Source organism: Suncus etruscus, chromosome 18 (assembly GCF_024139225.1).
Source record: "Suncus etruscus isolate mSunEtr1 chromosome 18, mSunEtr1.pri.cur, whole genome shotgun sequence".
Classification (NCBI taxonomy): domain Eukaryota; kingdom Metazoa; phylum Chordata; class Mammalia; order Eulipotyphla; family Soricidae; genus Suncus; species Suncus etruscus.
In genome coordinates this window covers 27,439,947-27,467,796 of record NC_064865.1, presented here as the reverse complement: position 1 = coordinate 27,467,796, position 27,850 = coordinate 27,439,947, and the positions used below count along the sequence as shown (strand labels likewise).

Below are 27,850 nucleotides of genomic sequence, written 5' to 3'. Positions count from 1 at the left end.
TTATCTCACAACACCATTAGTTCCCTAAGGATTATCAGAACTGGTGGCCTCCATCATTAGCAAATGTATCATTTCTTATTTCTTATTTTCTACCATTTGATTCTACTTTGGGACTATGGATTTTTTTTTTTTTTAGAAAATTTTATTTTATTGAAACCATTGTGATCTACAAAGTCCTTCATAGTTGAATTTCAGATATACAGTGAGTCAGGGCCCTTCCACCACCAGTGTCAACTTCCCTCCACCACTGTTCCCAGATTGCATCCTATACCACCACCTTTTGCCTCCTGGCCTGCCAGTATAACAAACTAATTTAAATTTAGGTTTTTTGTTTTGTTTTTATAATTTTTAATCTTTATTTAAACACATGGTTACAAATGATTGTAATTGTATAATTTCAGTCATGTAAAGAACACCCCCCTTCACCAGTGCAACATTCCCATCACCAATATCCCAAATCTCCCTCTTCCCCTCCCCACCCCCGCCTGTACTCGAGACAGGCTTTCTACTTCCCTCATTCATTCACATTGTTAGGATAGTTCTCAATGTAGTTATTTCTCTAACTGCACTCATCACTCTTTGTGGTGAGCTTCATGTCATGAGCTGCACCTTTCAGCCCTCATCTCTTTTGTCTCTGAGAATCATTGCAAAAATGTCTTTCATTTTTCTTAAAACCCACATATGAGTGAGACTATTCTGCATCTGTCTCTCTGACTTATTTCACTCAGATAATAGATTACATGTACATCCATGTATAGGAAAATTTCCATGACTTCATCTCTCCTGACGGCTGCATAATATTCCATTGTGTATATATACCACAGTTTCTTTCTTTTTTTTTTTTTTGTTTTTTGTTTTTTGTTTTGGGCCACACCCGTTTGATGCTCAGGGGTTACTCCTGGCTATCTGCTCAGACTCCTGGCTTGGGGGGGACCATATGGGACGCCGGGGGATCGAACCGCAGTCCATCCTATGCTAGCGCTTGCAAGGCAGACACCTTACCTCTAAAGCCACCTTCCCGGCCCCGTACCACAGTTTCTTTAGCCGTTCATCTGTTGAAGGGCATCTTGGTTGTTTCCAGAGTCTGGCTATTGTAAATAGTGATGCAATGAATATAGATGTAAGGAAGGGATTTTTGTATTGTATTTTTGTGTACCTCAGGAATATCCCAAGAAGTGGTATAGCTGGATCATATGGGAGATCGATTTCCAGTTTTTGGAGGAATCTCCATATCGCTTTCCATAAAGGTTGGACTAGATGACATTCCCACCAGCAGTGAAAAAGAGTTTCTTTCTCTCCACATCCCCGCCAGCATTGCTTGTTCTCATTCTTTGTGATGCGTGCCAATCTCAGTGGCGTGAGGTGGTACCTCATAGTTGTTTTGATGTGCATCTCTGCAGGGTCCAGAAGCCCCCCAGGGGGGCCCGGCCAGCAGGAATTAGCTGGGAAGGCTTCTCAGACGACCGCACTTCTATTTTGCTGAGTAGAAGCACAACCACACTGTAAAAAATCTGAGAGAGGTTAATAATAAAGACCCAAGGCAGCGTCTCACTGTTCAAGGGCGTTTATTGAAATATAACTCCTTCTTTTATAGTGAAGGAGAAGGGGGCAGTACAAAGGTGCTGTCAATCATACTTTTGGCGCGAAGGCTCATAAGGAAGTGGGCAGTGGGCTAGGGGCTGGATGACCTTCAAGCTATGCTGAACGTGCTGTTTCAATGGAAACTTCTAGTGTCCTACTAGCTGCATTCCTAATTGCTTGACTATCAGGAAATGGTGCAATATGTGCTTGCCTAAGTGATCTTGAACAGACAATATAGCATATACTTATTGATAACAGCCTAAATTACTCCGGAATGTGGTCTTAAGGAATGGGGCCTAGTTTCTGATAACTGTACCAGGCAGTTTTTACTCTCCTCCGGGCTAAGAGCTAAATTATGTCCTGCAGCTACACATTCTTTTCTCTTAGCTCAAAATTTTACAGCAAGACTGCATATTGCTTTTAGGTGAAAAGCTGGGCTATGGCAGAAAGAACAGCAAAATGTCCTCAAACAAGTCAGTTCCCAACATCTCCCCCTTTCTCTTCTAATAAAAGAAGGAAAGTCGTGAGCGGGTGGAAGAACCGTGTCTTAGGCATACAAGGTTTGACCAGGTCGGACACGGCCAAAGCCGCATTTAAAAGGTGGCTACAAGCGCCGTGGGTGCGCGCAGAGATCCGAATTATGCGTTGTAGCCTTTTTGGGCCGTGCCCTAACTGGGACCTTGCTAATCCCGTCGTAGGTGTCTCCACAGCCGAGAGCACAAGTGCCGGAGCAAGCTCCGTCTGTTAGCTATGCGCTCTATCTCCTGGAAATTTAGTGGCTGGAAAGGCGGCTTGGTGACTAAAGCCAAGTTTTCACAGGAGTCACGCGGGGTTAGACGCTGGTAGTTAACCTGAATAGAGGTTTTTGCCTTTTCATCTACCTGGTTTTTAATAAAGGCAGTAATTTTGCGGAAAATCCATGGGCCAAGAGAAAAGAGCAGCATGAGGCTAATAAGAGGGCCCAAAATAGTGGACAAGATTGTGTGGAACCAAGGGGAAGAGAAAAACCAATCCTGGTACCAACCTTGTTCTTCATCGAAATGTTTTTCAAAATCTTTTATACCATCACCAATATGTTGAACGCTATCTCTAACTAAACCTGTTTTGTCTTTAGAAATACAACATTGTTCCTTAAGGGCTACACAGCCTCCCCCTTTCTTCAAAAAAAAGGAAACCAAATTAAAGCATGGTGGTTTTGCTGCACTATCTTTGCTAGGGATTTAACAATGTGCTTTAAGTGTTGTAAACTTAGTTTAAGTTTGTAAACATTATTAACAACAGTTATACTTAAGGCATTGACAGATTTTAGAGTATGAACCAATGAATAAATTATTGTGCTTACAGCGGTAGCACCCAGGCCTATGATTAAGGCTAGGGTGAGAGCAGGTTTGACAGGTAAGTTAGGCATTAAAACAATGAAAACACAGTAGTTTTAGGACTGAAAAAACAAATGTGAAACAATGGGGGAGATAAACCAGTGAAACAGGCAAGAAACGTTAAATTGGGGGCAATTATGAACTAAAAGGAGGAATTAATGACAAGAATTTGATTACAATTTTCAATAGGGGGAATCATATTGGGTACCAAAAGGCAAAGTTCAAGTTTCACCACCTGTTTGAAGGTGATGCTGAAGTGAGGCTTGGGGCTGGATCGCAGAGCGAAGGGGTTAGAGACAGGCAGGAGGTTGCCAAAGCAGGCAGGGTCGGTGATGGTGGAGGCGTTGACCAGCTGTAGGATGAGGTTTGAGGTGGGTGAATAGCAGGTACCGAAGGCGTTTGCATCTGGGCGGAGGGCGGAAGCGTTGATCATGACAAGGATGAGCTGAGAAGAGGAGGGGGGTCCCGAGGACAGCATGGGCTGGAAGGGTGGGGAAGCCGGCAGAGTCCTGAAGAGCTCAGGGCATGGGAGAGGTTGAGCTGACATAGCCAGTGTGTCCTGGGGAATGGGTGAATGGGCCAGGTTGTGGCAAAATTGATTGGGGGTGGCTTACTCTTCCTTAAAAGGGGACGGGAAGGAACCAGAGGTGTTGCTATTGTCTTGCAAGGGAGTGAAGTGGAGCAAACAAATTAATGAAGCCTTGGTTCGAAGGGGGTGGTTGGAGGCAGCCAGGCAGAGTACCAAATTCAGCATTGTCAAAGGTGGAGTCAGTCAGAAACAGGTTCGCAGTAATGGCAGCTAGCAGGTGGGGTGGCAGGCTTTTTTGAAGTGAATGAGGACAGGACTGCAGGAAGCTGTAGGAGGTCTATAAGAAAACAACTTGGCAGGAGGTAAAATGATTATTTGTGAATGCCACAGGAATGCCTTCTGACTTTTGCCAGACTTTAGCACTTTTAAAAAATCTTATAATTAATGATAGCCAATTGTTCAAAAACCTTTAAACTGAACTTAAATGATTTCCTTTAAACTTCTTAGTTATTATATTAAAGCTAGATGCTTCTTTTTCTAGCCACATTTGGCCTTATAGTATTGGCCTTAACTACACACAGCAGAAAAACTGGGGATTGCAAAGTCCAGAAATTCTCCAGGAAAAAGTTATTCCTGATGGCCATTTGAGAAATTTTTGGGGTTTACCATTCCCTACCTTTTCTGCCATGCTGATAGAACAAAGCTAGCTTAGCACAGGATTTTTAGCAGGATTTTACAGTTAGTTAGATGACTAGACTAAGCCAGGTTAAAAAAATTAATTGAAATTTCAAAAATGGATAAGGCTTTAAAAATTGTATTTATATGAAATGCAAAAATAACAAATAGACAGACAGAACAAACACGAAACACAACATTGTGGCCACTTTCACGCATAACACACACACATGAACAGACAAGAGGACTTATTCAAAATTTGCATTGGAAAATTGACAAGCGCTTTTAAATATTTAGCCGGCATGTTTGTAAAAAATTGTTAACGTAGCTGGAGTGGAACTGCTGAAAATAAATTTTAAGGTTTAGCTTTAACACAAAACATTTTTAAAACAATTTTAATTTGAAGTTTAAAACATGAAGTAAAATGTAAGCAGTTAAAAAATTTTGTTAAGTGAAATGGTTAGAGGAGCACTGTAGAAGAAGTTTTCACTCTGAAGTATGATAGTATGTGCTGAAAATGAACAGGTTTGTTATAAATTGGTTTTACAGTAGAACAGTAAGACAGCTGTAATAAAGTGTTAAAATTTTATGATTAAACACAAGAGCATGAACTATGATTATTAAAGGTATAAAAAACTGACTTTAAAAAACAACTGTTTTTACTTTGAAGACTTAAAGTGAATAATTTGTAAAAAATATTAGATACCAAATTGACAAAATGTTTAGACATTATAAAATATAGTTAAAGACATTTGATGCATTTACACACCTAGAGCTTAAGACCAAAATTATTTTTAATACTTGTTAATTTGCTTATAAAATTTAGTTACTTTTATGATACTAATTAACAATATTATTTTAAAAAGGGCTAACCACAACATGAACAGAGACAACTTAAGATTAAACTTGGAAAATGCAAAATTATTTGTACTTACCTTTGAGTTTAAAATTAAGCTTGAAATTAAGAAAAGAAATAAAGCTACTTAAGGTTTAAGTTTATGAACAATAATTTATGAACAAATTTATTTAACTAGTTATTATATTGTTTTTTTTTATTGAAATGGCTTTTATGCTACTATTTGAACTGCCTAACCACTTTTAAGGTTTAGATTATTTGGTTTAAGTTTTTCAAATGGCAATGCTATTTTGCTATATTTATATGCATTCAAAAGAGCTTAGGCTTAGCTTAGAGTTTTGGAATGTTTTTTTTTTTTTTTTTTTTTTTTTTGGTTTTTGGGTCACACCCGGCAGTGCTCAGGGGCTACTCCTGGCTGTCTGCTCAGAAATAGCTCCTGGCAGGCACAGGGGACCATATGGGACACCGGGATTCAAACCAACCACCTTTGGTCCTGGATCGGCTGCTTGCAAGGCAAACGCCACTGTGCTATCTCTCCGGGCCTGAGTTTTGGAATGTTTACACATTATTGTTAAGGAAAGCTGACCAACTTATTTTGCTCACTTGTATTATTTTAGTTCTTAAAAAATTAACTTTCTAAACATGTGCAGTAATTTTAACAAAGGAGTTTTGCTTTTCTTCCCAATGCAGAGGTAAGAAAGACACCTGTGTTATATTTACAAATTATTCTTCAAAAACAAAGTTAAAAATGTTACAAAATGTTATTTAAACGCAGATTAAGGAGCTTAAACTATTAAAAAATGCCCATGACCTGAACCACTTTACAAACTTTATATTTATGACATTTTGTAACACATTTAATTTTACCAACTGTGGCCTTTATATTTAGAAAAACATTTCAACTTAGGCATCCCAACTCAGGAAAAAGGAACATTTGTAGCACCAGAGAGACAATTATAAAAGCCTGAGGGAAGATAGGCATTTGTATAGTAAGGGATGGGAGGTTTTCGCCCTGCTCGCTGAATTTTGCTGAAGCGGCCGCATGGCCAAGAGGGGGGGGGAGTAGCAAAAGTTTGTTGCCGCGTGTGGAACCGGGTTTAAGCTGGGATTTGGAAAATGGGCGCTGTCCCTTTAAGGTGAAGCCAGCGATGAGCTCAGAGATTAGAATGTGTGCTTGCTTGCTGGAAGGAAAGATTTTACTGCGGAGAAAAAGTTAACTTTGCAAGAGTTCAGCTTTTCAGCGGGGGAGACAGCGCCGCCCCCAATAGATTTCAAGCAGGAGAGCGTGTAAGGGGCTGGGGTCACACGGCTTGAAACAGCTGTGTGGCTTTTTAAATTAAAGGCTTTGTATTGTTGCAATTGCTGGCTAAGGAGGGGAGTAAAAACTTTGACGGAGCAAGGACGGAGCTGAGGCAGGCTATGGCAGGGTAGGAGAAACGCCAGGGAGATTTTTAAAGGCAGCTTTTAGTTTTGCAAGGACAGAAAAGCTGGAGGCAAGGTTAGGAAAGTGGCTGACTGTTAGCGGCAGAGGCTACTGAGTAGGCGGAGAAAGACTTTTTTTATTAGGGAGAAAGACAGGAAAGGTAGTAGGTGGAAAGCGGCGGAATTTTCGCCCGCCCGCCGGGGAGAGCTGCTCAGGGAAAAAAGCAGCGGCTTTAACAGGATTAGCACAGAGGTTGAAGCGGCAGAAGTGAAGATGAAGGGTTAAAGGAGGGAGGGAACTGAGAGATTTAAAGCGACAGGAACCTGAAAACTAGATTTTTGGCAAACATCATAAACAAAACATTAAGAAATTACAAATAACGTGGCACCCATGGTAGCGAGTTCGATGGGTATTTTTGGCAAACATCATGAACAAAACATTAAAAAATTACAAATATCTTTTTTGGTAACCTCTATATGTCTGGCTTTCAACTCAGACTGTATATATTTAATGAATTTAAGTTCAGTACTCAAAGAATTACCCATGGTAGCGTATCCTATGGGTTAAGCCCCAAAAGCCAATCAGGGGCGGCGATCGGAACGACTGGAAAAACTGCAGTTTAAATATTTGATTAAGGCTAACTCGTTTCAACGCTTACCCTGATGAGGTAATTTCCGCGATTTACGAAGGAGCTCTAGACTCGCCGACCTGTAGTCGTTCGGAGTGTGGCGGTGATCTTCGAGCCCAGCGTTGGGCGCCAAAATGCAGGGTCCAGAAGCCCCCCAGGGGGGCCCGGCCAGCAGGAATTAGCTGGGAAGGCTTCTCAGACGACCGCACTCCTATTTTGCTGAGTAGAAGCACAACCACACTGTAAGAAATTTAAGAGAGGTTAATAATAAATGGCCTAAGGCAATATTTCACTGTTCAAAGGCGTTTATTGAAATATAACTCCTTCTTTTATAGTGAAGGAGAAGGGGGCAGTACAAAGGTGCTGTCAATCATACTTTTGGCGCGAAGGCTCATAAGGAAGTGGGCAGTGGGCTAGGGGCTGGATGACCTTCAAGCTATGCTGAACGTGCTGTTTCAATGGAAACTTCTAGTGTCCTACTAGCTGCATTCCTAATTGCTTGACTATCAGGAAATGGTGCAATATGTGCTTGCCTAAGTGATCTTGAACAGACAATATAGCATATACTTATTGATAACAGCCTAAATTACTCCGGAATGTGGTCTTAAGGAATGGGGCCTAGTTTCTGATAACTGTACCAGGCAGTTTTTACTCTCCTCCGGGCTAAGAGCTAAATTATGTCCTGCAGCTACACATTCTTTTCTCTTAGCTCAAAATTTTACAGCAAGACTGCATATTGCTTTTAGGTGAAAAGCTGGGCTATGGCAGAAAGAACAGCAAAATGTCCTCAAACAAGTCAGTTCCCAACACATCTCCCTGACGATTAGCAATGTGAAGCATCTTTTCATGTGCCTTTTGGCCATTTGCATTTCTTCTTTTTTTGCTTTTTTTTTTGCTTTTTTTTGCTTTTTGCTTTTTTTGCTCATTTCTTCTCCCCCTTTTTTGATGGGGTTAGATTTTTTTTCTTGTAAAGTTCTGTCAGTACCTTGTATATTTTGGATATTACTCCTTTATCTGATGGGTATTGGGTGAATAATTTCTCCCATTCAGTGGGTGGCTTTTGTATTCTGAGCACTATCTCCTTTGAGGTGCAGAAGCTTCTCAGCTTAACATGGGACTATGGATTCTTAAAGTTTTACTCTGCCCGTGGTGCTTCCATACTGTTTCTTTTCAAGGAACTAGTGGGTTCTAGCCATGTCATAGACATTATACAAACCATGAATAAGATAGTCCCAGCCCTGAAGGAAGTCACATGGTAACAGGGAGACTAACAGAAATGCAGGCATTGCGATAAGCACTGAAGTGGCCATTGCAGTGGTGACTGAAGTCCCAGAGGGGCAGTAGCCAGCCACAGCTGCTTTAGAGCTCTAAGTTTACGTATGCGTGCGTGGCACACACACACACACACACACACACACACACACACACACACACACCTGATTGCGCAGTACAGGGAATGCTGAGCAAGACTTTCTTTTTATTTCTTTTTAGAAACACCGAGTGGCACTCAGGGTAGAGCCTGTTGGTCTGTATTCTGGATACTACTGTTGAGGCGGTTATAGAGAATGTACCTCTGTAGTATTTCTCTGCCTCTGTCCTCAGGCTTTTCTTTTATCCTGTCATTTCAGTGAGTAACCTTTTCATTTCAAGATGATTTTCTTGGGTGGGGGAGATAGCTCAGATCACTCATACCCAGTTAAAATCCCAACCATCTTCCCCAAAGCACTGCCCAAGTAAGGCCCTGGAGCCTCAGGCTGTGGTAATCCCCAGCACTGCCTGAGCAGCATCACCTCCTAGGCCTCTGGTACCAACAACTCCTGGGCCAGTGGCTAAGTACTACCAGGAGTGGCCCTGCATCTCCTGAACACCACTTGAGGGCCTCCTCTCCCTCCAAAATTAGAGGATGTGCTTGAATGCTTTCATACATATGTGTGTTCTTTTTTCCTATTTTTTTAACTACCTTTCCCTTCATTTCATGACAATTTTCCCCAGAAAATTTCTTACACTTTGTTTTCATGAAAAAGTGTGTTTTGTTTTTTTGTTTGTTTGTTTGGGGACCATACCCACAAAAGGGCAGGATCAGGGTTACTCCTGACTCCACACTCAGGAATCACTCCTGAATTTGTCCTGATAATGCTCAATGGACCATATGGGATGCTGGAGGTCAAATCTGGGTTAGCTATGTGCAAGGTATGCTCCCTAACTCACGGACTATCACTCTGGACCCTACAAAGTGTTTTTGAGTAGAGTATCCTTTGTCAGTATGGTGGTAGGCTATGGAGCTGTGGGGTGGGGAGGGAGGTCCTTATCTTCTCCACCTCCCTCAGAATCTCCCAGCAGTGGAAAATAGGTCTAAAAGCAGTCCTACATTTGCATCTGCTTGGTTCCCTAGGGGCCTAACAGGCCTAACTGACCTGTTTTCACTTCATTTTTTTCATTAGGGAAAAGGTTTAATCGCTTAAATATTCCTATATCAGCAGGCCCATATGTATGCAGTGGAAGAAACAAAATAATGTAAGACAATACAATGTAACTGCCTTGCTGGAACTGGCAGCTTGAAAGGACCACATGGACTCAATAAGCTAGGTTAAGTTAAGGCAGAATCTTGTGCTGCCAGGTTCAAAAGGAAAAGGACACCGCTGGAAAAGAAAAGTGGGAAGGAAAAACCTAGAGAAGGTTTGTGTGAGGAGGTTTAGGAAGGAAAAGTAGAAAAACTTCCATCCCCACCCCCAAAAAACTGGAAATAAGACTTAGAGGTAGGTGGCTGTGATGAATTTGACTTTCAAGTGCCTCTTGTGAAAGGTTCGAATGGAAGTTGGGCAGAAGGAAGTGATTTCAAGTGTTCCTGGCAGGGAAAGCTAGAGTTGATGAAAGCTGATTTGAAGAAGAAAACAACCTAATTTCAAAGGGCTGACAAACTTTGCTGTGATGAGACCTGCAGCAGCCTGGGTTGTGGAGGTCAGGACACGGGAGGGGGAGGGAAATAGCTGAGTGTGTGCAAAGTGTTTACTGTCTTTCCTGATAGCAGCAAAAAGCAAGGCAGGAAGGAAAGCAGGAAGCCTGGAGTGAGTGGTCAGAAGGCAGAGGTCTATTCTATAGAACTTTCTCACAATGAACACAGGAAAACAACAGTCGAATATCTTTAGGGTCACCTCCTGTCCACATCTGGGCAATCAGTCGACCAGACTGAGAATACTATGTAGTTAAGTTTAATTGTGTTTCTACAAACGTTTCTGTCATCAGTCCTAACAATACAATAAAATCAACTTCTTAGAGCATCGATGCTCTTTTAAGTAATCTAGAGGCGACTTTTAAGTGCACAGGGGTTGTGCACAGGTTATATGCAAACCATTTTGGTCACATATTTTGATATGGGTGCAAAGTCCTGAAACCTGAGGCAGCTCCCAGCTTCCATTGCTGTCTTTGCACTCTCTGGAACATATCTACCTCTTCAGGAGCTGTCAGTAGAGAGGTGGGCACATTTACAGACAGGAACCGAGCACTCCTTTACAACCTCAGAGGAAGGGTCATTTTGATAGTTTACTAACAGGCATCAACAAACCCAAAGCATTTAAAAACGTATCTGTCACTTCAAAGACTAATTAGGACTAATTTCTTTTGTTTTGTTTTTGGGTCACACCCGGTGGTGCTCAGGGGTTACTCCTGGCTGTCTGCTCAGAAATAGCTCCTGGTAGGCACAGGGACCATATGGGACACCGGGATTCGAACCAACCAACCACCTTTGGTCCTGGATCAGCTGCTGGCAAGGCAAACGCTGCTGTGCAATCTCTCCAGGCCCAGGACTAATTTTCTTTTGCTTTGTGTCACACCCTGAGGTGCTCCTGGCACTGCTCTCACGAATGACTTCTGGCAGAGCTCAGGGGGCCAAGATGGGATACCAAGAATCGGATGGACTGGTCGCTCGCAGCCAAGCTATGCCTCGGGTTCCTATTTTTTTTTAAGCCTAAAATAAGGTGTTTGCCTGGCCCAAAGCGAGTGCTCATGCAGAGGCAAATCTTGAGGTTAGACTTAGTGAGATTGATCATCTCGTTCTCCCTTCCCCAAAGCCCTTCACCAGGCCCACTAGGGAGGGCAAAGGGGCTAAGAATGAGGCTGGAGAGAGCAGGGTTGCAGCAGGCATCGCAGGCCGCCAAAGGGCAAGATGGGAGCAGGGGCGACGACTCCCAGGTCTCGGACCATATTGGGGGCGTCTGCGCGCCAGAGCCACCAGCAGGCCCTGCCCTCTCCACTGTCTGGAGATCAGGGGGAGCACCCGGGCTTGATTCACCGTCGATACAGTCCCGGAGTCCTCGGCCCGAGCTCCCTCTCCTGCCCGTGCCGGACTTCATCAGCCCGAGCTGCGCAAGGACCCTCCGCACAGTACCCCTCCTCCACGCGGCGCACATGCGCAGTCGCGCCGGCACGCGAGGCGTCTCCTCTGCGGCTGCGCGTGGCGCGGCCCGCCCGCCCTCTGACGTCAGGGGCGTGTCTCGCGCCGTCACGTGATGGGGCGGCGCCAATCCCCGGCGCCATGGGGGCCTGGGACCCGGAAGTGGCGCCCTGGGCTCGCGGCGGCGCCGCGGGGATGGCGGGAGCCGGAGCGGGTGCGGGAGCGGGAGCTCGCGGCGGCGGCGCGGCGGCGGGGGTGGAGGCCCGGGCGCGGGATCCGCCGCCCGCAGCGCGCGCCCAGCAGCCGCCGCGCCACCGCCGCCCTGCGGCGCAGCCCTCGGCCCGGAGGATGGACGGCGCGGCGGGGGGCGCGGGCCCGGGCGACAGCGCGCCGACCACCGAGGCCCTGTTCGTGGCGCTGGGCGCGGGCGTGACGGCCCTCAGCCACCCGCTGCTCTACGTCAAGCTGCTCATCCAGGTGGCGGCGGGCTGGCCTCGGGAGCTGGAGGACGGGGGGCGCCTCGGGGCGAGGACGCTGGGCTGGGTGCCCGGAGGAGGGAGGGGCGCAGGCTCTGGGTTTCGGGGTGCAGGGGAGGGTGCCAGAGGAAGGGGCGGCTCCGGGGGTGGGCGATCGGGGCGGTTTCGGGGTCTGGGGCCGAGGGTCTCAGAGCTCGGGCTTCGCTTGATCGCTCGGCTGGGCGCGCGCGCTTCGGGGTGACGTGCGACAAAGGACCGGGGAGCAGGGCCCGGAATTCGGCCGCCGCGAGGAGCGGGCGGGGCGGGGCTCGGCGCTGGCTTCGTCGGAGCAGCCGGGGGCGCACCGGAACGGGGGTTCGGGTTTGATGGCGACGGCACGGTGTGGGGAGGAGGGGAGGGGACCGGGTGACGCAGTGGAGGAGGGAGGGAGGCGATTTGTCGGGAGTGGGGAGCGCGGGGAGGCTTTGGGGGAGGGATGACGCACTCGCGGGGCTGGAGGTGGGGGGTCTTGGAACCGGACGGAATAGGCCCCCGGGCCCCCAAGTAGCCCCTTAGGCGGGGGCCGGCTGGAGCTGACGCCGAGGAAGCGAGCGGGGAAGGAAGGAGGGGTGTGCCGGGCGCGGGCAGGTGGCAAGCGAAGGGTAGGGGTGCGGGGGGCGGGGTGAGCTAGTGGCGGCGTCGAAAGAGGGGGGCGGGACCGAAACAAGCCCCATTTATTTACTTATTTATTTAAGGGGGCGTAAAATGCTTTGTTGAACAGTGAAAGGGAGGGGGAACTTTACAGGGCAGTTCCAGGTACCCCCCTCATTTTTTAAACTTGATGGATTGGTCTTTGGGCCTCACCTCAGGGGTCACTCCTGGCTCTGCACTCAGAAATCGCCCTTGGCAGGCTGGTGGACCCTATGGGATTCCTGTCATCGAACCGGGTCCCTCCCGGGTTGCTGCCTGTGCTATCTCTACAGCTTCAAGGTGGGCCCCTCTTAAATGGACCGGGGTTCCCGCCCAGGCTGGAATCAGAAGCTTAGACTTATCCAGTGAAGAATTGGGGAAAGGCTGTCAAAAATGGAGATGAGGACACACATCTTTGAATGAAGGCAGATCTGTGTCGATTTTAGGGTGTGTAATGACAGGACAGTGAGATACTCTTGGCTTGAGATGACTTTAAGAGAAAGGAGTAAGGGCTGGATAATACAGTCCAGCTGATAGGGTTCCTGTCTTACAGGCTGGGGACTTTGGGTCCTATCCCTGGTACAACCCCTGAGCCCTGTCAGGAATGGTCCCAAAGCACCACAAGATGTGCTCCTTCCCCCCAGAAAACTTAAAAATTAATAAATTAAAAAATAGGTGGTCGAATGGAAGTGGCTGGAATATGGGGCCTGAAGAATAGGGATGGGGAAATCTGAGGGTGACTCAGTTTGAGAAGGAATGAAATATTTCAGTGGGATGTGGGGTGTTTAAACGAGTTGTGTCTCTGGTTGGAGAGGGATTCAGGCCATTGGCTGACTGTGTGCTGCTTTCCTTACAGAATTATGGCTGTCTTTGCAGAGGGGAGTTTTGGGGAGGAGTTAGGGTGATTCAGAAAAATAGTTGGGGTTGAGGGAGAGCCAGAAGGGATACAGACAGGTGAGCCCAATTGGCTTATTTATTCTCTCTCCTTTTTTTGGGGGGGTGGCTTTTTGGACCACATCTGGTGGTGCTCACAGCTCATTCCTGGCTCTGCACTCGGATCACTCGTGGGCTCCGGGCTATAAGTGGTACCTGCAGTTTCAGCTCTGCTCAGCTGCATGTAAGGCAAATGCCTACCCGCTGTATTACTGCTTGGGTCCCATCAATGAGCCCAGTTGGAGCAACAGAGATGACCAGTCTGCCTTGAACTCAGCTGGTGCCGACTGTGTGATAGGCTTTTTTTTTTTTTTTTTGGTTGGTTGGTTTTTGGTTTTGGGGCCACATCCGGTATACCTCAAGGGCTACTCCTGGCTTTGCACTCAGTAATCACTCCTGGCAGGCTTGGGGGACCATATCGGATGCTGGGGACTAAGCCCAGTTCAGCTGTGTGCAAGACAAACACCCTACCCACTGTGCTATCCCCTCCAGCCCGCTGTGATAATTTTGGGTCTGCCTGATGGGTGTAGCCTCAGCCTTGGTGCAGGTTTGTGGTGTGTGGGAGGGGTGGCACCCAAGCAGGGTTGTCTTGTTCAGGGCTTGTGGGTGTTCAGTTTCAGGAGTGAGAGATTTGCTGGTGATGAAATTGGCTCTGCCAATTCAGAGCCACAGGTGAGATTGGGCAGTTGGCCTGGGGGTGAAATGGAGTGAGTGTAATATGGGCACAAATGGGAAGCCTCCTGTGGGTGAGGGGAGGGAGGGAACTGTCGCCAGTGTGCCTTTCAGAACCCAGGGCAGGTAAAGAAAGATGCAGTAGCTTCGAGGACTACAGTTTAGCTAATATAGAAATCTCTAAAACTCCAGATTGTTCTAAGTCTGGGAAAGACAGTGGAAGAGCAAGAATTCAGACCAGGGATTTAGGGACAATGAGAATAGCTCCTGACTAAGGAGACAGGATCAAAAGAAAAGTCACTCGCAACCCATGGGCTGGTTCCTTTAGGGGGCCACACCCTGTGGTGCTCAGGAATCACTTCTGGAGTCCGACCATTTGGGGTGCTGGGGGATCAACCCCAGATTCACCACATGTATAAAGGAAATACCCTAGCCACCTCTTTCCAGTCTCAAAAACTCTTGAGCTTTTAACCCAGCAGGAGAAAGACCTAGAAGGGGAGGACTTACTGCTTGGGTCAGCAGCCACATTTCTTGCCTCCAATTCCCCTGGGCTAGGTTGTTCTGGTTTTTTTTTTTTTTCCCAGAAGATTTCCATGGTGGTGAAGGGGAGTTTCTTACTTTCCAGCATCTTATAATCTGTCTTTTATAGCTATCTTGTCCGTAAGGAACAACCTGAACTTTCAAAAGCGTTTTATGAAAATTAGGCCAGAAAATACTTGAAGTGCATCTAGTCCAGTTTATAAGACAGAGCTGCCTAGACCTGCCCACGTTCATCTCCAGGGGATCTGGTCTCTGGGCTGAGCTGGTCACCTCTAGGTGATAGGGCTGCTATCTGGCCCTTGGGCTGCCTTCTGGCACCCAGTCGACCCCCCCCCCCAATCTGGCGTTTGGCTATCAAAATGTGACCTCAACTCTCAGGAGACCCTACCTCTTCACAGGTATATGGATGGTCTGGTGCCTCCCTGCCCTCCCAAGTTAAATAGGTAACATATTGGGATGGAGCGAGTGTACAGCAGGTAGGACATTTGCCTTGCACGCAGCCTACCGGGATTTGATCCTCTGCAGCCCATATTGAAACCAGGGAACTGCCAGAACTGAGTATAGAACCAGGAATAACCCCTGAATACTGCTGAGTGTGACCCCAAAACCAGGTAACATAATTATATGGCAAGAATTAGGATTGTCCTGTGAGCGGGTCCTTGTGACATAGAAGAATGGATGGCGAAGACACAGCTGAGTGGGGCTGGAGCAATAGCACAGTAGATAGGGCATTTACCTTACATGTGGCTAGTCTGGTTTCAATCTCCAGTAGTCTAGTACCTCCAGCCTATCAGGAGTAATGCCTGAGCATTGCCAGGTGTGGCCCAAAAGTAAAAGGCAACACAGCACTAAACATATGTCTGTAGAGCCTTTGGGATTTGGGGGTAATAATTTGCCTGGGAGCGAGAGGTGCAGATTAGCTGTCATCTCCTGGGAACACAGTATGAAATGTGAGTTTGGGGAAAACTCAAGGTTCTTGGGAATGTCCTGAGCGTCTGCAGTTGGGTTTGTATCTCTTGTCACATGGGGGATTGCGATAGGGCCAAGGGTTCCAACCATACCTCCACCAAGCTTTGTCCTGGCATGACAGTGTGGTGTGGACAACTATGGTATTTCTTCCTGGGGAAAGCAAGCATTGGAAGATAAGAATACAGCGGTTAGGATGCAGATAAGAACATTAGGGGCTGTCGTAGGGGTGCCCTCTGGGACAGGATGCCTCTGTTCATTTAGGAATGGTCCTGCTGGTACCACTGGTGGGAGATGTGAATGGAGGCAGTGTTGGGATTTATGGGATGAGGCAGGGAGGACGTGCCGCCACGTCTGACCTACCTTCTGTGTCTGTTGATTCCCAAGGTGGGCCATGAGCCAATGCCCCCCACTATCGGGACCAATGTGCTGGGGAGGAAGGTCCTCTACCTGCCCAGCTTCTTCACCTACGGTGAGTTGTTCTTGCCGACCTGGGGGAACTGGGTTGGGGGCCACTTCCCTGCCACAGACAGGTGCCAGCAGAGGAGCAAGTGCTGGACATAGGTGCTGGCTGGTGGCACCTAGGTGACGGGGGTTTTCTCTTGCCTTATGAGAAGTTCAGCCCTTGAGTTCTATTGACCTGAGTTCCCCAGGGAGGGGTGCCCACCCACTCTGGCATCCCCTCCAGGGGGCACTGAAGGGCACAGAGCACATCATTCTGGAATGTCCCAGCTTGAACAGGCCACTCACTCCACACTGTTTATAAATGGGTGTAATCTTCCCCATCCTAGACCCCTCCTTGCAGCCTGCACCCCCTTAGCAGCTGTAGCAGCTGCTTCCCCTGGGCTTCACCTTCACTGACCCCGCCCTCTAAAGGACTGCCTTCAGTCATTCTGTGTTTTAGAGGGGGCTAGACCTGCAGGGTTACACCTGAGGATATGGTGGGGAGGTATATGTGGGGCTGGGTATTGAACTTGGGATGCACCCCTGCCAGGCAGGTACCCCACCACTTGAGCTCTCTTTCCCCAGCCCATGGAACCTTCTCTAGATGAGCCCTTGTGCCCACCCCACTCCTGCTTCCTCTGTTGCTCTTCTTCCTCTGTCAGTCCCAACTCTCTGCTGACGTAATTCAAGACTCTCCCTCTATGAGCAGAAGCTGGCCTGCTTCTCCTCGCTCCTGCGCCTGCCCTGTTGTGTTCTGTCTTGGGCCAGGCCAGAGGTGTGCAGGGGCGATGGGCTGTTTGTCTTCCTTTCCTGACCGCCAGGGATGGGGAAAGGGCATCACTGAATACAGCAGGCAACCCCAGCCCCTCTACAGTTGGCGCTGAATTTGAGGGAGGCAGCTCTGGGGCAGCTCCCCTGAGATCAGAACCCATAGAGCCTCTGTTCACATCACACAGTTGTTCCTGAGGAGTCTCTGGAGGGCTCCAGCCGTTCATCTCTTACCGTTAAGAATTGAGGTTCCGCGCCCCCACAGCCCTTTATAGCCGTGCCTGCATGGGCCTTGAGAGCAGATGCAAGGGGCTTTCCCACCCTCTGAACTTGCTGTTTGTTCTGGGTCCCTGTAGTTGCTGGCTGCTCCCTCCTCCCCAGGCTGCATGCAGACGGCGCAGCAGCTGTCCTGGCATTCTTTTCCTAAAGCAAATAACCTCCTGGAGAGTTTTCCAGGGCCCTGGGGAAACCTCAGGTGGTGGATCCCCTTGACAGCTGTGGGGTCTAGGGCCTTCCTGCCTCTCTGTTCCTCATTTTTGGTGAGCAGAGGCTGGGATGCCGTGGGGGGGTGTCTTTACTCCTCATTCCTGCCATGAATCAGCTAGAAAGCAGTTCAGGTCTCACTCTAAATCACTCTGTAGACAGTCTGTCCTTCCTATCCACTGCTGCTCCCCTGCCCCTAAGACTTTCTCCTGCCTATTCACTCTGATGGACCCTTGAGGGGAATCTCAGTGCCCACTCTCATTCTGCTCTTCTCCCTTCAGTACCACCCCACCTCACTGAGCCAGATGTGCAGATATGGTGCCCAGTGGATCAGGATAGTGGTGGTATTGAGCCTATGGATCTGGGGACATGTGGTCCAAGCGAGCTGTGTTTGCCGGTTGCTGCCTACACATGCTCAAAAGCTCAGAGTGGTTCAGAAAAGGGGAGCACAGTGAGAAAATGCTCTGCAGGCTTCCAGTTATGCAGGAATGTGTCACTTCTCAGAATGTGGTTTAAAAGTTGATAATAGGGCCCGGAGAAATAACACAGCGGCGTTTGCCTTTCAAGCAGCCAATCCAGGACCTAAGGTGGTTGGTTCAAATCCCGGTGTCCCATATGGTCCCCTGTGCCTGCCAGAAGCTATTTCTGAGCAGACAGCCAGGAGTAACCCCTGAGCGCCACCGATGTGGTCCAAAAACAAAAAAAAAAAAAGAAAAGAAAAGAAAAAGTTGATAATAAGTAAAAGTAGGACTGGCAAATTAGTACAGCTGAGAGGGTGTTTGCCTTGTATTGGTCAACGTAGGTTTGATCCCTGGCACCACATGTTCCTTCTCAAGCTCCCCCAGGAGTAAACCCTAGGTACTGCTGGGTGAGCCTCAAAACAAACATTTTCAAAAAGTGGGGGAACACATTGGGCTGTGTTCAGAACTTACTCCTGGCTTGCGCTCAGAGATCACTTTTAGCAGTGTCATAGGGCCTTCTAAGGTGCCACGGACTAAACCAAGGTTGGACACATGCAGTGCAAATACCTTACCTGCTGTACTACCTTTCTGGCCCCTCAAAACAAAATTGAAAAAAGGTAAAAGTAGGAATCTTAATGAAAAGTATCATTTTGAGAATCCTGTTGAGAAAACACCCCAGTTATTCTATAGATGAGCTTCTGGGCACCTCTGTTTTGGAAGGGATGATAGGTTTTGTCCTATTGATCCCCACCCCAACCCTGGGCTGTGGTGTCTGGGTGCTGCACATTTGGATACTCTGTACACTTTTTTCTTTTTCTGGTTTGTGGGTCACACCTGATAGTGCTGGGAGGCTACTCCTATTTATGACTGAGAGTCAGTCTTGACTGACCATGTGATGCCAAGACTGATGCCAGACCCTGTGCTCAGCCTTCTGAGCACTTGTAGCCGGAGTCCCTCCTTCTCTTCCCTCCTGCAGCTTGCAAGTTTCTGTGGTGCCTTATGTTCATCTGTCTTTGTAATTTTTCTTTTCCTTCAGAATCTTTATTTAACAAGCAACAATTGGTTTTTGGATAGTATCACGTAAGATGCTGAGTTGGAAAACTGTAGTTAAGTTTTGCCAGATAGGTTGTTCAAACTCTAAAAAAAGAAAAAGAAAATTCCAAACATGTGGGTCAAACATCTATTTCAAAGGTTTTGCCAAATGTAACAGGGCCTAGAGACAGGATTTGGGGAGGGGACCTGGATGCTCCCAGGAGCCTGATGGGCACTGGGGGCACTGTGAGCTGAGTCACCAATCTTTTTGTTTTTATGAGTTTATTGGATCACAATGAATTACAAAATTATTCATGATTAAGTTAGGGATAAAGTATTTGGGCATCCATCCCTTCACTAATGCCCACTTCCCTCCATCCATGTCCCCACAATTCTGCTCCACAATGAGTCACCAATCTTGCAGGAACAGACCACCTTCATGGGCCCCAATCTGACCTGCCTGTGCTTTCTTGCAGCCAAGTACATCGTGCAAGTGGACGGGAAGATTGGACTGTTCCGGGGCCTGAGTCCCCGGCTAATGTCCAACGCCCTCTCCACGGTCACCCGGGGCAGCATGAAGAAGGTGAGTCGTGGGCTTAAACAGGAGCCCTTGTCAGGGGTTCTCAGGAGCTTCCTACATGGCTTCCCGAAGCTGGTGCCCTGGGACTGTCTGGCTACACCCTGGCACCACAGCCAGGCTCCAGTCCTAGTCCGCCCCAGGCCCCAGGCCCAGTCCTACTCCTACAAAGTCATTCCCGTTACTTTGTGTCTCTCAGGTGTTTCCCCCAGACGAGATGGAGCAGGTTTCCAACAAGGATGACATGAAGACTTCGCTGAGGAAAGTGGTGAAGGAGGTGAGTGTCAGGATCTCAGGAACCCCAGCCCTCCCTAGAGCTGGGTGGGCCACTGCAGTTATCACTGCAAAGCCTCTCTGCCACCTGGGCGCTTTGTCCGAGCAGCACAGGGGCAGACTTGTGAGGGTGGGCAACCAGTGGTGCCATTCCAAATAGACTGACACCCTCTTTCGGCACAGAACTCCAACTTTCCACCCACTTGGCTTCCTCCATTCTCTTGCAGACCTCCTATGAGATGATGATGCAGTGTGTGTCCCGCATGTTGGCGCACCCCCTGCACGGTGAGGACCTTCTGCAGCTAGGGCAGGGGAACTGGGTGGGCGCCCAGCGGAGCAGCCCAGGCATGGCTGGGAGTCCTGTGTGCTCCGAGCGCGGTGGGTTAGGCCCAGACCTGTGTGTCACCTGAGTCTGTGTGTTCTTTTCCCTCAGTCATCTCTATGCGCTGCATGGTCCAGTTTGTGGGACGGGAGGCCAAGTACAGGTGGGTCATTCTTCCAGGACTAGCCTTTCTACTGATCCAAGTTGGCCAGGGTGGGGCCAGCTGTCCCTTCTCTGCCTGCTTCTGTACCACAGGAATATGCTGCGATATAGTCCATAGCATGTGTCAGGGATCTTTACTCCTCCACGCCAGCCCCCCCACCTGATGATCCCCAAGTCCTTAGTAGGGGTGAGAAGGAGTGACCTGGGCACATGAGCGCAGGCACGAGGGCTGAGCTGGGCTTTCCTACTGAACCTCCAAGTTCTGTCCTGGGAAGGGTCCTACTGTCCCAGGGCCCTTCTTGTGGAGAGGTCGTCCACTTAGGCCTGGGCCTGGTGTCAAGCAGGAGGCTGTAAGGCTCAGTGCAGGACAGGCTGCCAACCTTGGAGCCACAGGTTCTGGAACCTGCTCTTGTGACACCTAAGATTTCCCAGCTATCTTCCATCCCTGTGGGCTGGGGCACCATCACACTCCTCGGCTCTGCATACCTCTGGGGCTGAGTGTCTCGATGGTGATGTTGCATCCTTGTTTTGCCTCTTCACAGTGGCGTGCTGAGTTCCATTGGGAAGATTTTTAAAGAGGAAGGGCTGCTGGGATTCTTCGTGTACGTGAGTTTTCCCCATCACTGGCCACAGGCATGAATCTATGAACAGGCACAGTGGTCACCTCTCAAACCAAATCCAGTAACTGCTGACTATCTGTGTTGCTCTGACCACCGAGGAGCTGTGCTTGGGCTCCCAAGAACTGTGCACCACGTGTGTGCCATCCAGCAGGCCCATAGGTGCAGGACTCAGCTCTCTGGAAATGTGCTTGGCCCCTCTGCCCTGCCATGGCTCTGATCATAGGGACTAAGCAATCTGGCTTGCAGTGAGGTATCTACAGAAATATAGTCAGGTGTTGGTTACTGCTGACTCTGCACTGAGGTCACTTTGGTGGCAGGCAGGGACCATACAGGGGATTAGGAGCCACTTACTGTGTGTGTGTGTGTGTGTGTGTGTGTGTGTGTGTGTGTGTGTGTGTGTGTGTGTGTGTGTGTGTGTGTGTGATCTACAGTGTTCAGGGATTTTACTACTGGCTCTGTGTTCAGGGATCCAGGGATCACTCCTACCAGTGCTTGGAGAACCATATATGGTGCTGTCTGCTGTGCTTTCTCTCTGGCCCCTGTTTTTTCTTTTTTCTTTTTTTTTTTTCCCCTCCCCTCAGCCCCTGTTTTTTCTTGAAATATCTGAAAACCTGGTCCTACAAGGCACATTTTCCCCAGGGAGAGAGCCAGAGTCCCCGGCTTCCCTGGAGTCTCCTCTTTAAAGAAATAGGTTTCGCAGAGGCTATCCAGCAAGCAGGCCTACAGAATCAGGAGCGTGTGTGCCACGTGGGATTTTGTCTTGCCTTTTTGAAGTTTTTTTTTGGTTTTTGTTTTTGGGTCACACCCGGCAGCGCTCAGGGGTTACTTCTGGCTTTACGCTCAGAAATCGCCTCTGGCAGGCTCAGGGGACCATATGGGATGCCGGGGTGCAAACCACCATCCTTCTTCATGCGAGGCAAATGCCTTACCTCCATGCTATCTCTCCGGCCCTTGTTTTGCCTTTTTAAAGTCTTGGTAATAGCTCATGTGTTATTATATGCTGGGTAAGAGTTCAGGATTGACTTTTGAGAGGGCTTCAGCTGACTGCTCTTGATTTCTCGCACACAATCTTGAAATGACCTGAATAAATACTTGCCCGTGTGATTGGTATGTCAGACCTTGGCACTCCCTCAGCCCCACTGGCACATTCACATCTGCTGCCTTGTTCTGTCCTGGTGTGAAGAGGATTCCACACTGTAGGTGTCTGCCCAAGGGGCCTTTTGTTTCTCGTGTATGTGGGATGGGTGGTTGTTGTACATAGTAGGGAACTGCAAGTACCAGAGTAAAACCCATCAGCACAGGGTAGGCAGCAGGCTGGTCTTTTTTCTATCCCTTATGTCATGGGTGTATGTGTGTGTGTGGGTGTGGGTGTGTGTGTGGGTGTTGGTGTGTGTGTTGGTATGTGTATGTATTGGTGTGTGTATGTGTGTGTGTGTGTTGGTGTGTGTGTGTGTTCCAAAACTTCGGGGTGTGTTCCAAAACTTCTGCTGCTTCTCCCAAGATAGAGCCTTAATGCCTTCCCTCACTTACTTCTTTAGGGGCTTGGGGTCACACTCAGTTTTTCAGGTTGTACTCCTGGCTCTTTGTTCAGGATTGTTATGTCTGGCATTGTTCTGGGGGTCCTATGTGGTGCCTGAAATTGAACCAGAATTTGGCCACATTCAGAACAAGTGCCTTACCCTTTTCTATCTCCCTGCCCACACTTCATGCTTAAGCAAGCCAAGAAGTACAGAAACAAGGATCATGCAGAGTTGACTTTTTCTTCAGGACTCACCCTCTGATATATTGAGCTGTTTGTCCTGATGCCAACACTTTAAAATCCCTTCCTGCTAAAACTTCCATGGAACAACATCAATGGAATATTCCTGGGCTGGGGACAGATGCATGGAGTCAGGTGTTATGTGAGACCTGGTTAGGTTGAGGCCAGGAGCAAGTGGTAGCGTGTTGATGTTCTTTCCTAACCTACATTTAAAAACCCCAGACTTAGCACACCATACATCGTGTCTGTTTTGTTGAGGGGCTGTTCAGGGATTACTCTTGGCTTAGCACCCTGGAGACGCTCCAATTGGAGTCAAAGAACCTTGAGGTTCTAGGGAGTGAATCCAGGACTCCTGCCTACAAAGCATGTGTACTAGTCCTGTGACCCATCTTTCCAACCCTGATCTTGTATCTAGATCCTGGCTCTGAGCGTTGAAAACTAGGGCCGGGAAGGTGGCGCTAGAGGTAAGGTGTCTGCCTTGCAAGCGCTAGCCAAGGAACGGACCACGGTTCAGGTCCCCCCAAGCCAGGGGCGACTTCTGAGCACATAGCCAGGAGTAACCCCGGAGCGTCAAATGGGTGTGGCCCAAAAACAAAAATAAAAACAAACAAACAAACAAAAAATGTTGCTGAGACTGGAAGCTCAGCTGGAGTAACACACATGTTCCTCAAGCCCTTCTCATGCCTTCTGTGGGGTAGCACTGCCAGTCCCATAGTCCTGCAGGTTTTCTCCCTGCATTGTGCCACTGGGTGGCATGTTTTGAAGTTGGCACATTCCTGCCTGCGTCCTGGGCACGGAGTCCCAGGAAATGGTTCCCACCCTTCTCATCTTTGCTCACCTTGTTTTTTTAGAGGCTTAATCCCGCACCTCCTGGGAGATGTGGTTTTCTTGTGGGGCTGTAACCTGCTAGCCCACTTCATCAATGCCTACCTGGTGGATGACAGCGTGAGTGACACCCCAGGGGGGCTGGGAAACGACCAGAATCCAGGTTCCCAGGTTGGTTGGAACACGGACTTGTCCATCTTTCCATGTACCACTGCCTTCTAGGGCCAAGGGTAGTCTCACCCCAAGTGTTTAGTGAGGGCTGCTGAGCCATAGACATGAAAGAGGAGGGCCTCTAGCTTTGGGTCAGCTTTGTCTCTGGAGAAAGTGGCCTTTGGAGACTCCAGATTGTGGCTATACCTGGTGGAGTCACTGCAATGCCTATTGCAGGGCAACAGGGAAATCAAACAGCCCAGCGTGCAGGAGGCTGCCTCCTAGGACCCCACTTCAGGACCTGGAAATCAGGAGGCAAACTAGTTAATGATAAACCTTCACTCCGTTAACGTTTCATGCTTTTTCAAAACTCATGAACCTGGCATTGGATCCTGCAGCACCTGAGTTGAGAAGGGGACAGTGCAGGTGCAGCACCCCATTTGGCCAGGGAAAGGGCCCAAAGATCCTCAGCTGCAGGCTGACAGGCTCAGTGTCTCTCTCCCATGCTGGGAAGAGGCTTTATAGCCTCTTGAGGATTTTCGGGTCTGCCAGGAAGTGTACCAGCCAGGCGCACCTACTCCGCTATTTTGTTAGCTGCCAACACATCCTTGGCTCATTGCTTTGGGTGTGGAGAAGCCTCGCTCCTCTGAAATACACATGTAAGTGCACTTGTCTTGTAAGTGCACTTGTCTGGGGACCCGCCATTTGTGGGTTCTGCCTAAACCAGCTTTGGGGAGCAGTGGTAGGCTGGAGGATTGCTGGAGCCTGATGACTCCAATAGTGGGGATCAGTAGCCCATATATAAGATAGAGGATGAGTTGGGAAGCATGACATCATCCATGTGTGCATGTATGGGGGCCCTGGGCTGGTAGGGATGTGAGTGGCTGTGTCTCGGCTTATGTGTCTGTGCAGAGGGGTGCCCCGCTCGTGGAAGTGACCCCTTGACTTGGGTGTGTTAGTCTGGCTAGTCTTGCAAGGCAATAAGCAATTCTAGTGTCTCCTAGAGACCACCTCCTGCCTGCATAACAGTAGTGGGCATACATGACCCTGTCTTCTTCCCTCAGCCTTGTGGATGGTTGAGCCACAGTTACAGCAGGAGTGGGACAGCTGAAGTGTCTTGACAGGAGAAGGGGTGCCCCATAGCTGACTGGTTTTCTCTAGTCTAGGCAGCTTTTTGACCCTTCAGGCTGTTCATCACATCACCAGCACCTTCCTTGAATGTATTTTCTGGTCTTCCCCAGTGGCTTCCCAGCCACATTAGCCTGAGACCCCCACTCTGGGCTAGTTGCCTCCCTGCAGGGTCTGGGTTCTGCCTATTGGAACAATAAAGTCATAGGAAGCTCAAAGGTCCATAATTGTTCATCCCATTAAAGTGCTTTTTCTGAGCCAGTGACAATTCAGGAGTGGGCTCTGAAGGGGTTGAGCTTCAGGTGGGGTGTGGAGGCAGCCAGAGCAGTTTCCCATTTGCTGGAGGACAAGGTTGGCGAGGGAAGGAGGGCTCTCAGGCGGGTGTCTGCATGCAACACCAGTGAGTCTGTCACTATGCCAAGCTGAATTAATCAAGGCAAATGTTTGGAGCTCACAGCCATATGCCACTTCCTGGGTCACCTTTGTCCTGCCCTCATCCCAGTCTGTGCCAGCCTGGTCTTCTCCTGGCTGATAAAGAGAGCCTGGTTGCTGCTGGCCGGTCCCACAAGGGATCACAGTGAACCTATCAGGTATACAAGGAGCTGAGCACAGAGAGGTTCAGGGAGCTCTTTGGAGGGTAGAGGATGGAAACACAGGCCAGGCAGCACGAGCTGAGCCTCCAGAATAGAATTCTACATTCCAAGACACTTGTGCGAACCTGCCTTTCTTTCTCTCTCCAGTTCAGCCAAGCCCTGGCCATCCGGAGTTACACCAAATTTGTGATGGGGGTGAGTCAAGCTGGCCAGGCTGAGACCTGACATGGCTGGTTTTAGAGCTGGGCATGGAGTATGGGCGCTGTCTTGCCATGTGAGGGGCTGTGGACAGGGGCGGAGGGAAGGGTGGACCACTCATTCTTTGCCCTTGGTTTTCAGATCGCAGTGAGCATGCTCACCTATCCCTTCCTGCTGGTCGGTGATCTCATGGCTGTGAACAACTGTGGGTGAGTGTACTCCCATCTCTGAGCACCCAACTGAGTCCCTCCTTCCTGGTGTGTGTATGTAAGATCAGGACTGCTAGCCTTCCTCTGGGCTGAGTCTGTGGTATCGGTGGGTGGCAGCAGCTTCAAGCCATTCCTCCTGGTGGCCCCCATCCCTATGTGATCCATCACCCTCTGTCAGGATCTAACAGTCTCTCCTTCTTGGGCAGGCTGCAGGCTGGACTCCCCCCTTACTCCCCAGTGTTCAAGTCCTGGATCCACTGCTGGAAGTACCTGAGTATGCAGGTGAGTTCGTTCCCAGGGCTGAGGCAGTTTCCAGCCTCCCGCTGTCGTTGAGGACTCGTGCCTGGGATGAAGAGCGGGGAAAGATCGTAGAGTTAGCTTAAAACTCCACTTCAGTTTGGACAGGAAGAGAGAGTCAGGTCTGGATTTATCCGTGGGGACTGGAGAGAATACATGGTTGAAGGGGTTACATTGCATCCCACCAGGTTAGGCTTGATCCCTGGCACTACATCTGGTCTCCCAGATTCCATCAGAGGTGGCCTCCCAACAAATACATATGCACATCCACCCAACCAGACCTCCTTCCTTGTCGCACCTTAGCTCCTCTTAAGACAAATCCGAGGAAGCCCTGGCTAAAGAAGACTTACTCTTTTTTTTTTTTTTTTGGTTTTTGGTTTTGGGTCACACTCGCCAGTGCTCAGAGTTTACTCCTGGCTCTACGCTCAGAAATCGCTCCTGGCAGGCTCGGGACCATATGGGATGCCGGGCCTCAAACCACTCTCTTGCATGCAAGGCAAATGCCCTACCTCCATGCTATCTCTCCAGCCCCAGAAGACTCACTCTTGAGCTTCAAGCCCGATGACTGAGGCGGCTCCCTTCCCATCCTGCCCACATCCATGGGGAGGGAGCTCCCTGGACTTGTGTGTTCCAGGCCAAGGTTTCCTCTGCTATTTGGTGGCTTTATTGAGTGTCTAGGCCAGGGATGAGGGTTCTTTTCCCTTTGTTCACTGTTAAAATGGGACGGTGACCTGTAGTTGAGCTTCCAATTAGTCTCTCAGGAGATGAAGAGCAGGAGAGGCAGGAGTTTTCTTCCAGATGTTCTGCCAGTTCCCCACATATGTTACCAAGTGGGCCTTGTAGGAGTCTCAGACTATGGAGCTTTGAAACCAGAAGGGCAGTGAGCCCCTTTGCCTCCAGTGCAGGCTTTGGCAGTGCCTCTGAGGCCTGAAGTGAGCCAGTCCTTCTGACTGATCTTGTCTCAAGGAGTCAGCATCCTGGGGCACTTCGCCGGCCCTGGGGTCAGTCTGAGCTGCACCGCCTGGCCTGTCGTCCCTTGACCCCACCTGCTTCCCACTCAGGGCCAGCTCTTCCGCGGCTCCAGCCTGCTGTTCCGCCGGGTGTCGTCGGCATCGTGCCTTGCCCTGGAGTAACGAGAATCACCAAGAAATCTGCTCTCAGCCTGCCCCCCTGGGGTTGAAGCCTGATCATCTCGGGGCACCTGCCAGATTCCAGCTCAGCCTCACCCAGTTGTGCCCCAGCCCAGCTGGGCTTTAGTTCCCATATTTGCCATGTGTCTGTCCAGATGTGGGGGTGGGTGGGAGTGGGCCCAGTGGGTCACTGGTTAGGTCTGGGGACAGCAGTGGGGCTGGGGAATTGGGTACAGTTTCCTTCTTGCCCAGAGGAGTCAGGTCTGCCTTGTGCAGAGGGCCGGAGCAGCTGACAGTGGCCCAGGTGGGCTGGGGCAGGGTTCCTGGGGCAGATTCACACACACACCCCCACGCCCCTGTGTGTATCAGCCCAGTTCTCATCTTGTAGCTCTGGGCCCACTTTGTAAATAGGGCCCCGCCCACCTTGGGTCCAAGAATCCAGGAGCTATTACAGGTTCCACCTTCCGTTTTCTCAACACTACTTTCCTGCTCCGAAGGTGCCACCTTTCGAATGGGAAATCGTGGAACTCTGCGGAACGTGTCCGTGTCCCCCTCATCAAGTGCTTGTCAGTGTCTCGGTGGCACCTCCTATGCAGGATGCGGTTCCCTGTACGCAGTGAGCACCCCTAGTTAAGCAGATCGGTGTGTCTCATCTTCTGCAGTTTCAAAGTTCCCTCAAATAAATGTATTGGTGGTAATTTGGAA

The 27,850-nt window shown here is 49.2% G+C and overlaps 2 protein-coding genes across 3 annotated transcripts in view; one reads left to right on the top strand and one right to left on the bottom strand.

The window, feature by feature from the left end:
* FGD2 (FYVE, RhoGEF and PH domain containing 2) overlaps positions 1–8,890 on the bottom strand; it is a 49,334-nt gene extending 40,444 nt beyond the window's left edge. Inside the window, exon 1 of the mRNA XM_049765345.1 lies at positions 8,883–8,890. The gene's annotated coding sequence lies outside the window, so the exon portion shown is untranslated. The remainder of the gene's footprint in view (positions 1–8,882) is intronic.
* Positions 8,891–11,599: 2,709 nt separating this feature from the next.
* On the top strand, positions 11,600–27,850 carry MTCH1 (mitochondrial carrier 1). Of its 2 annotated transcripts, none has more exons than XM_049765391.1 (12): positions 11,600–11,935; positions 16,102–16,186; positions 19,379–19,485; positions 19,679–19,756; positions 19,980–20,037; positions 20,186–20,237; positions 20,779–20,838; positions 23,467–23,560; positions 25,459–25,506; positions 25,651–25,718; positions 25,925–26,000; positions 27,077–27,850. In XM_049765391.1, the coding sequence occupies exons 1-12, from the start codon at positions 11,600–11,602 to the stop codon at positions 27,146–27,148; spliced, it is 1,134 nt and encodes a 377-aa protein (XP_049621348.1). In that variant the 3' UTR covers positions 27,149–27,850. The 2 variants fall into 2 exon arrangements, with proteins under 2 accessions (XP_049621348.1, XP_049621347.1); XM_049765390.1 differs by having other exon boundaries at positions 23,467–23,611.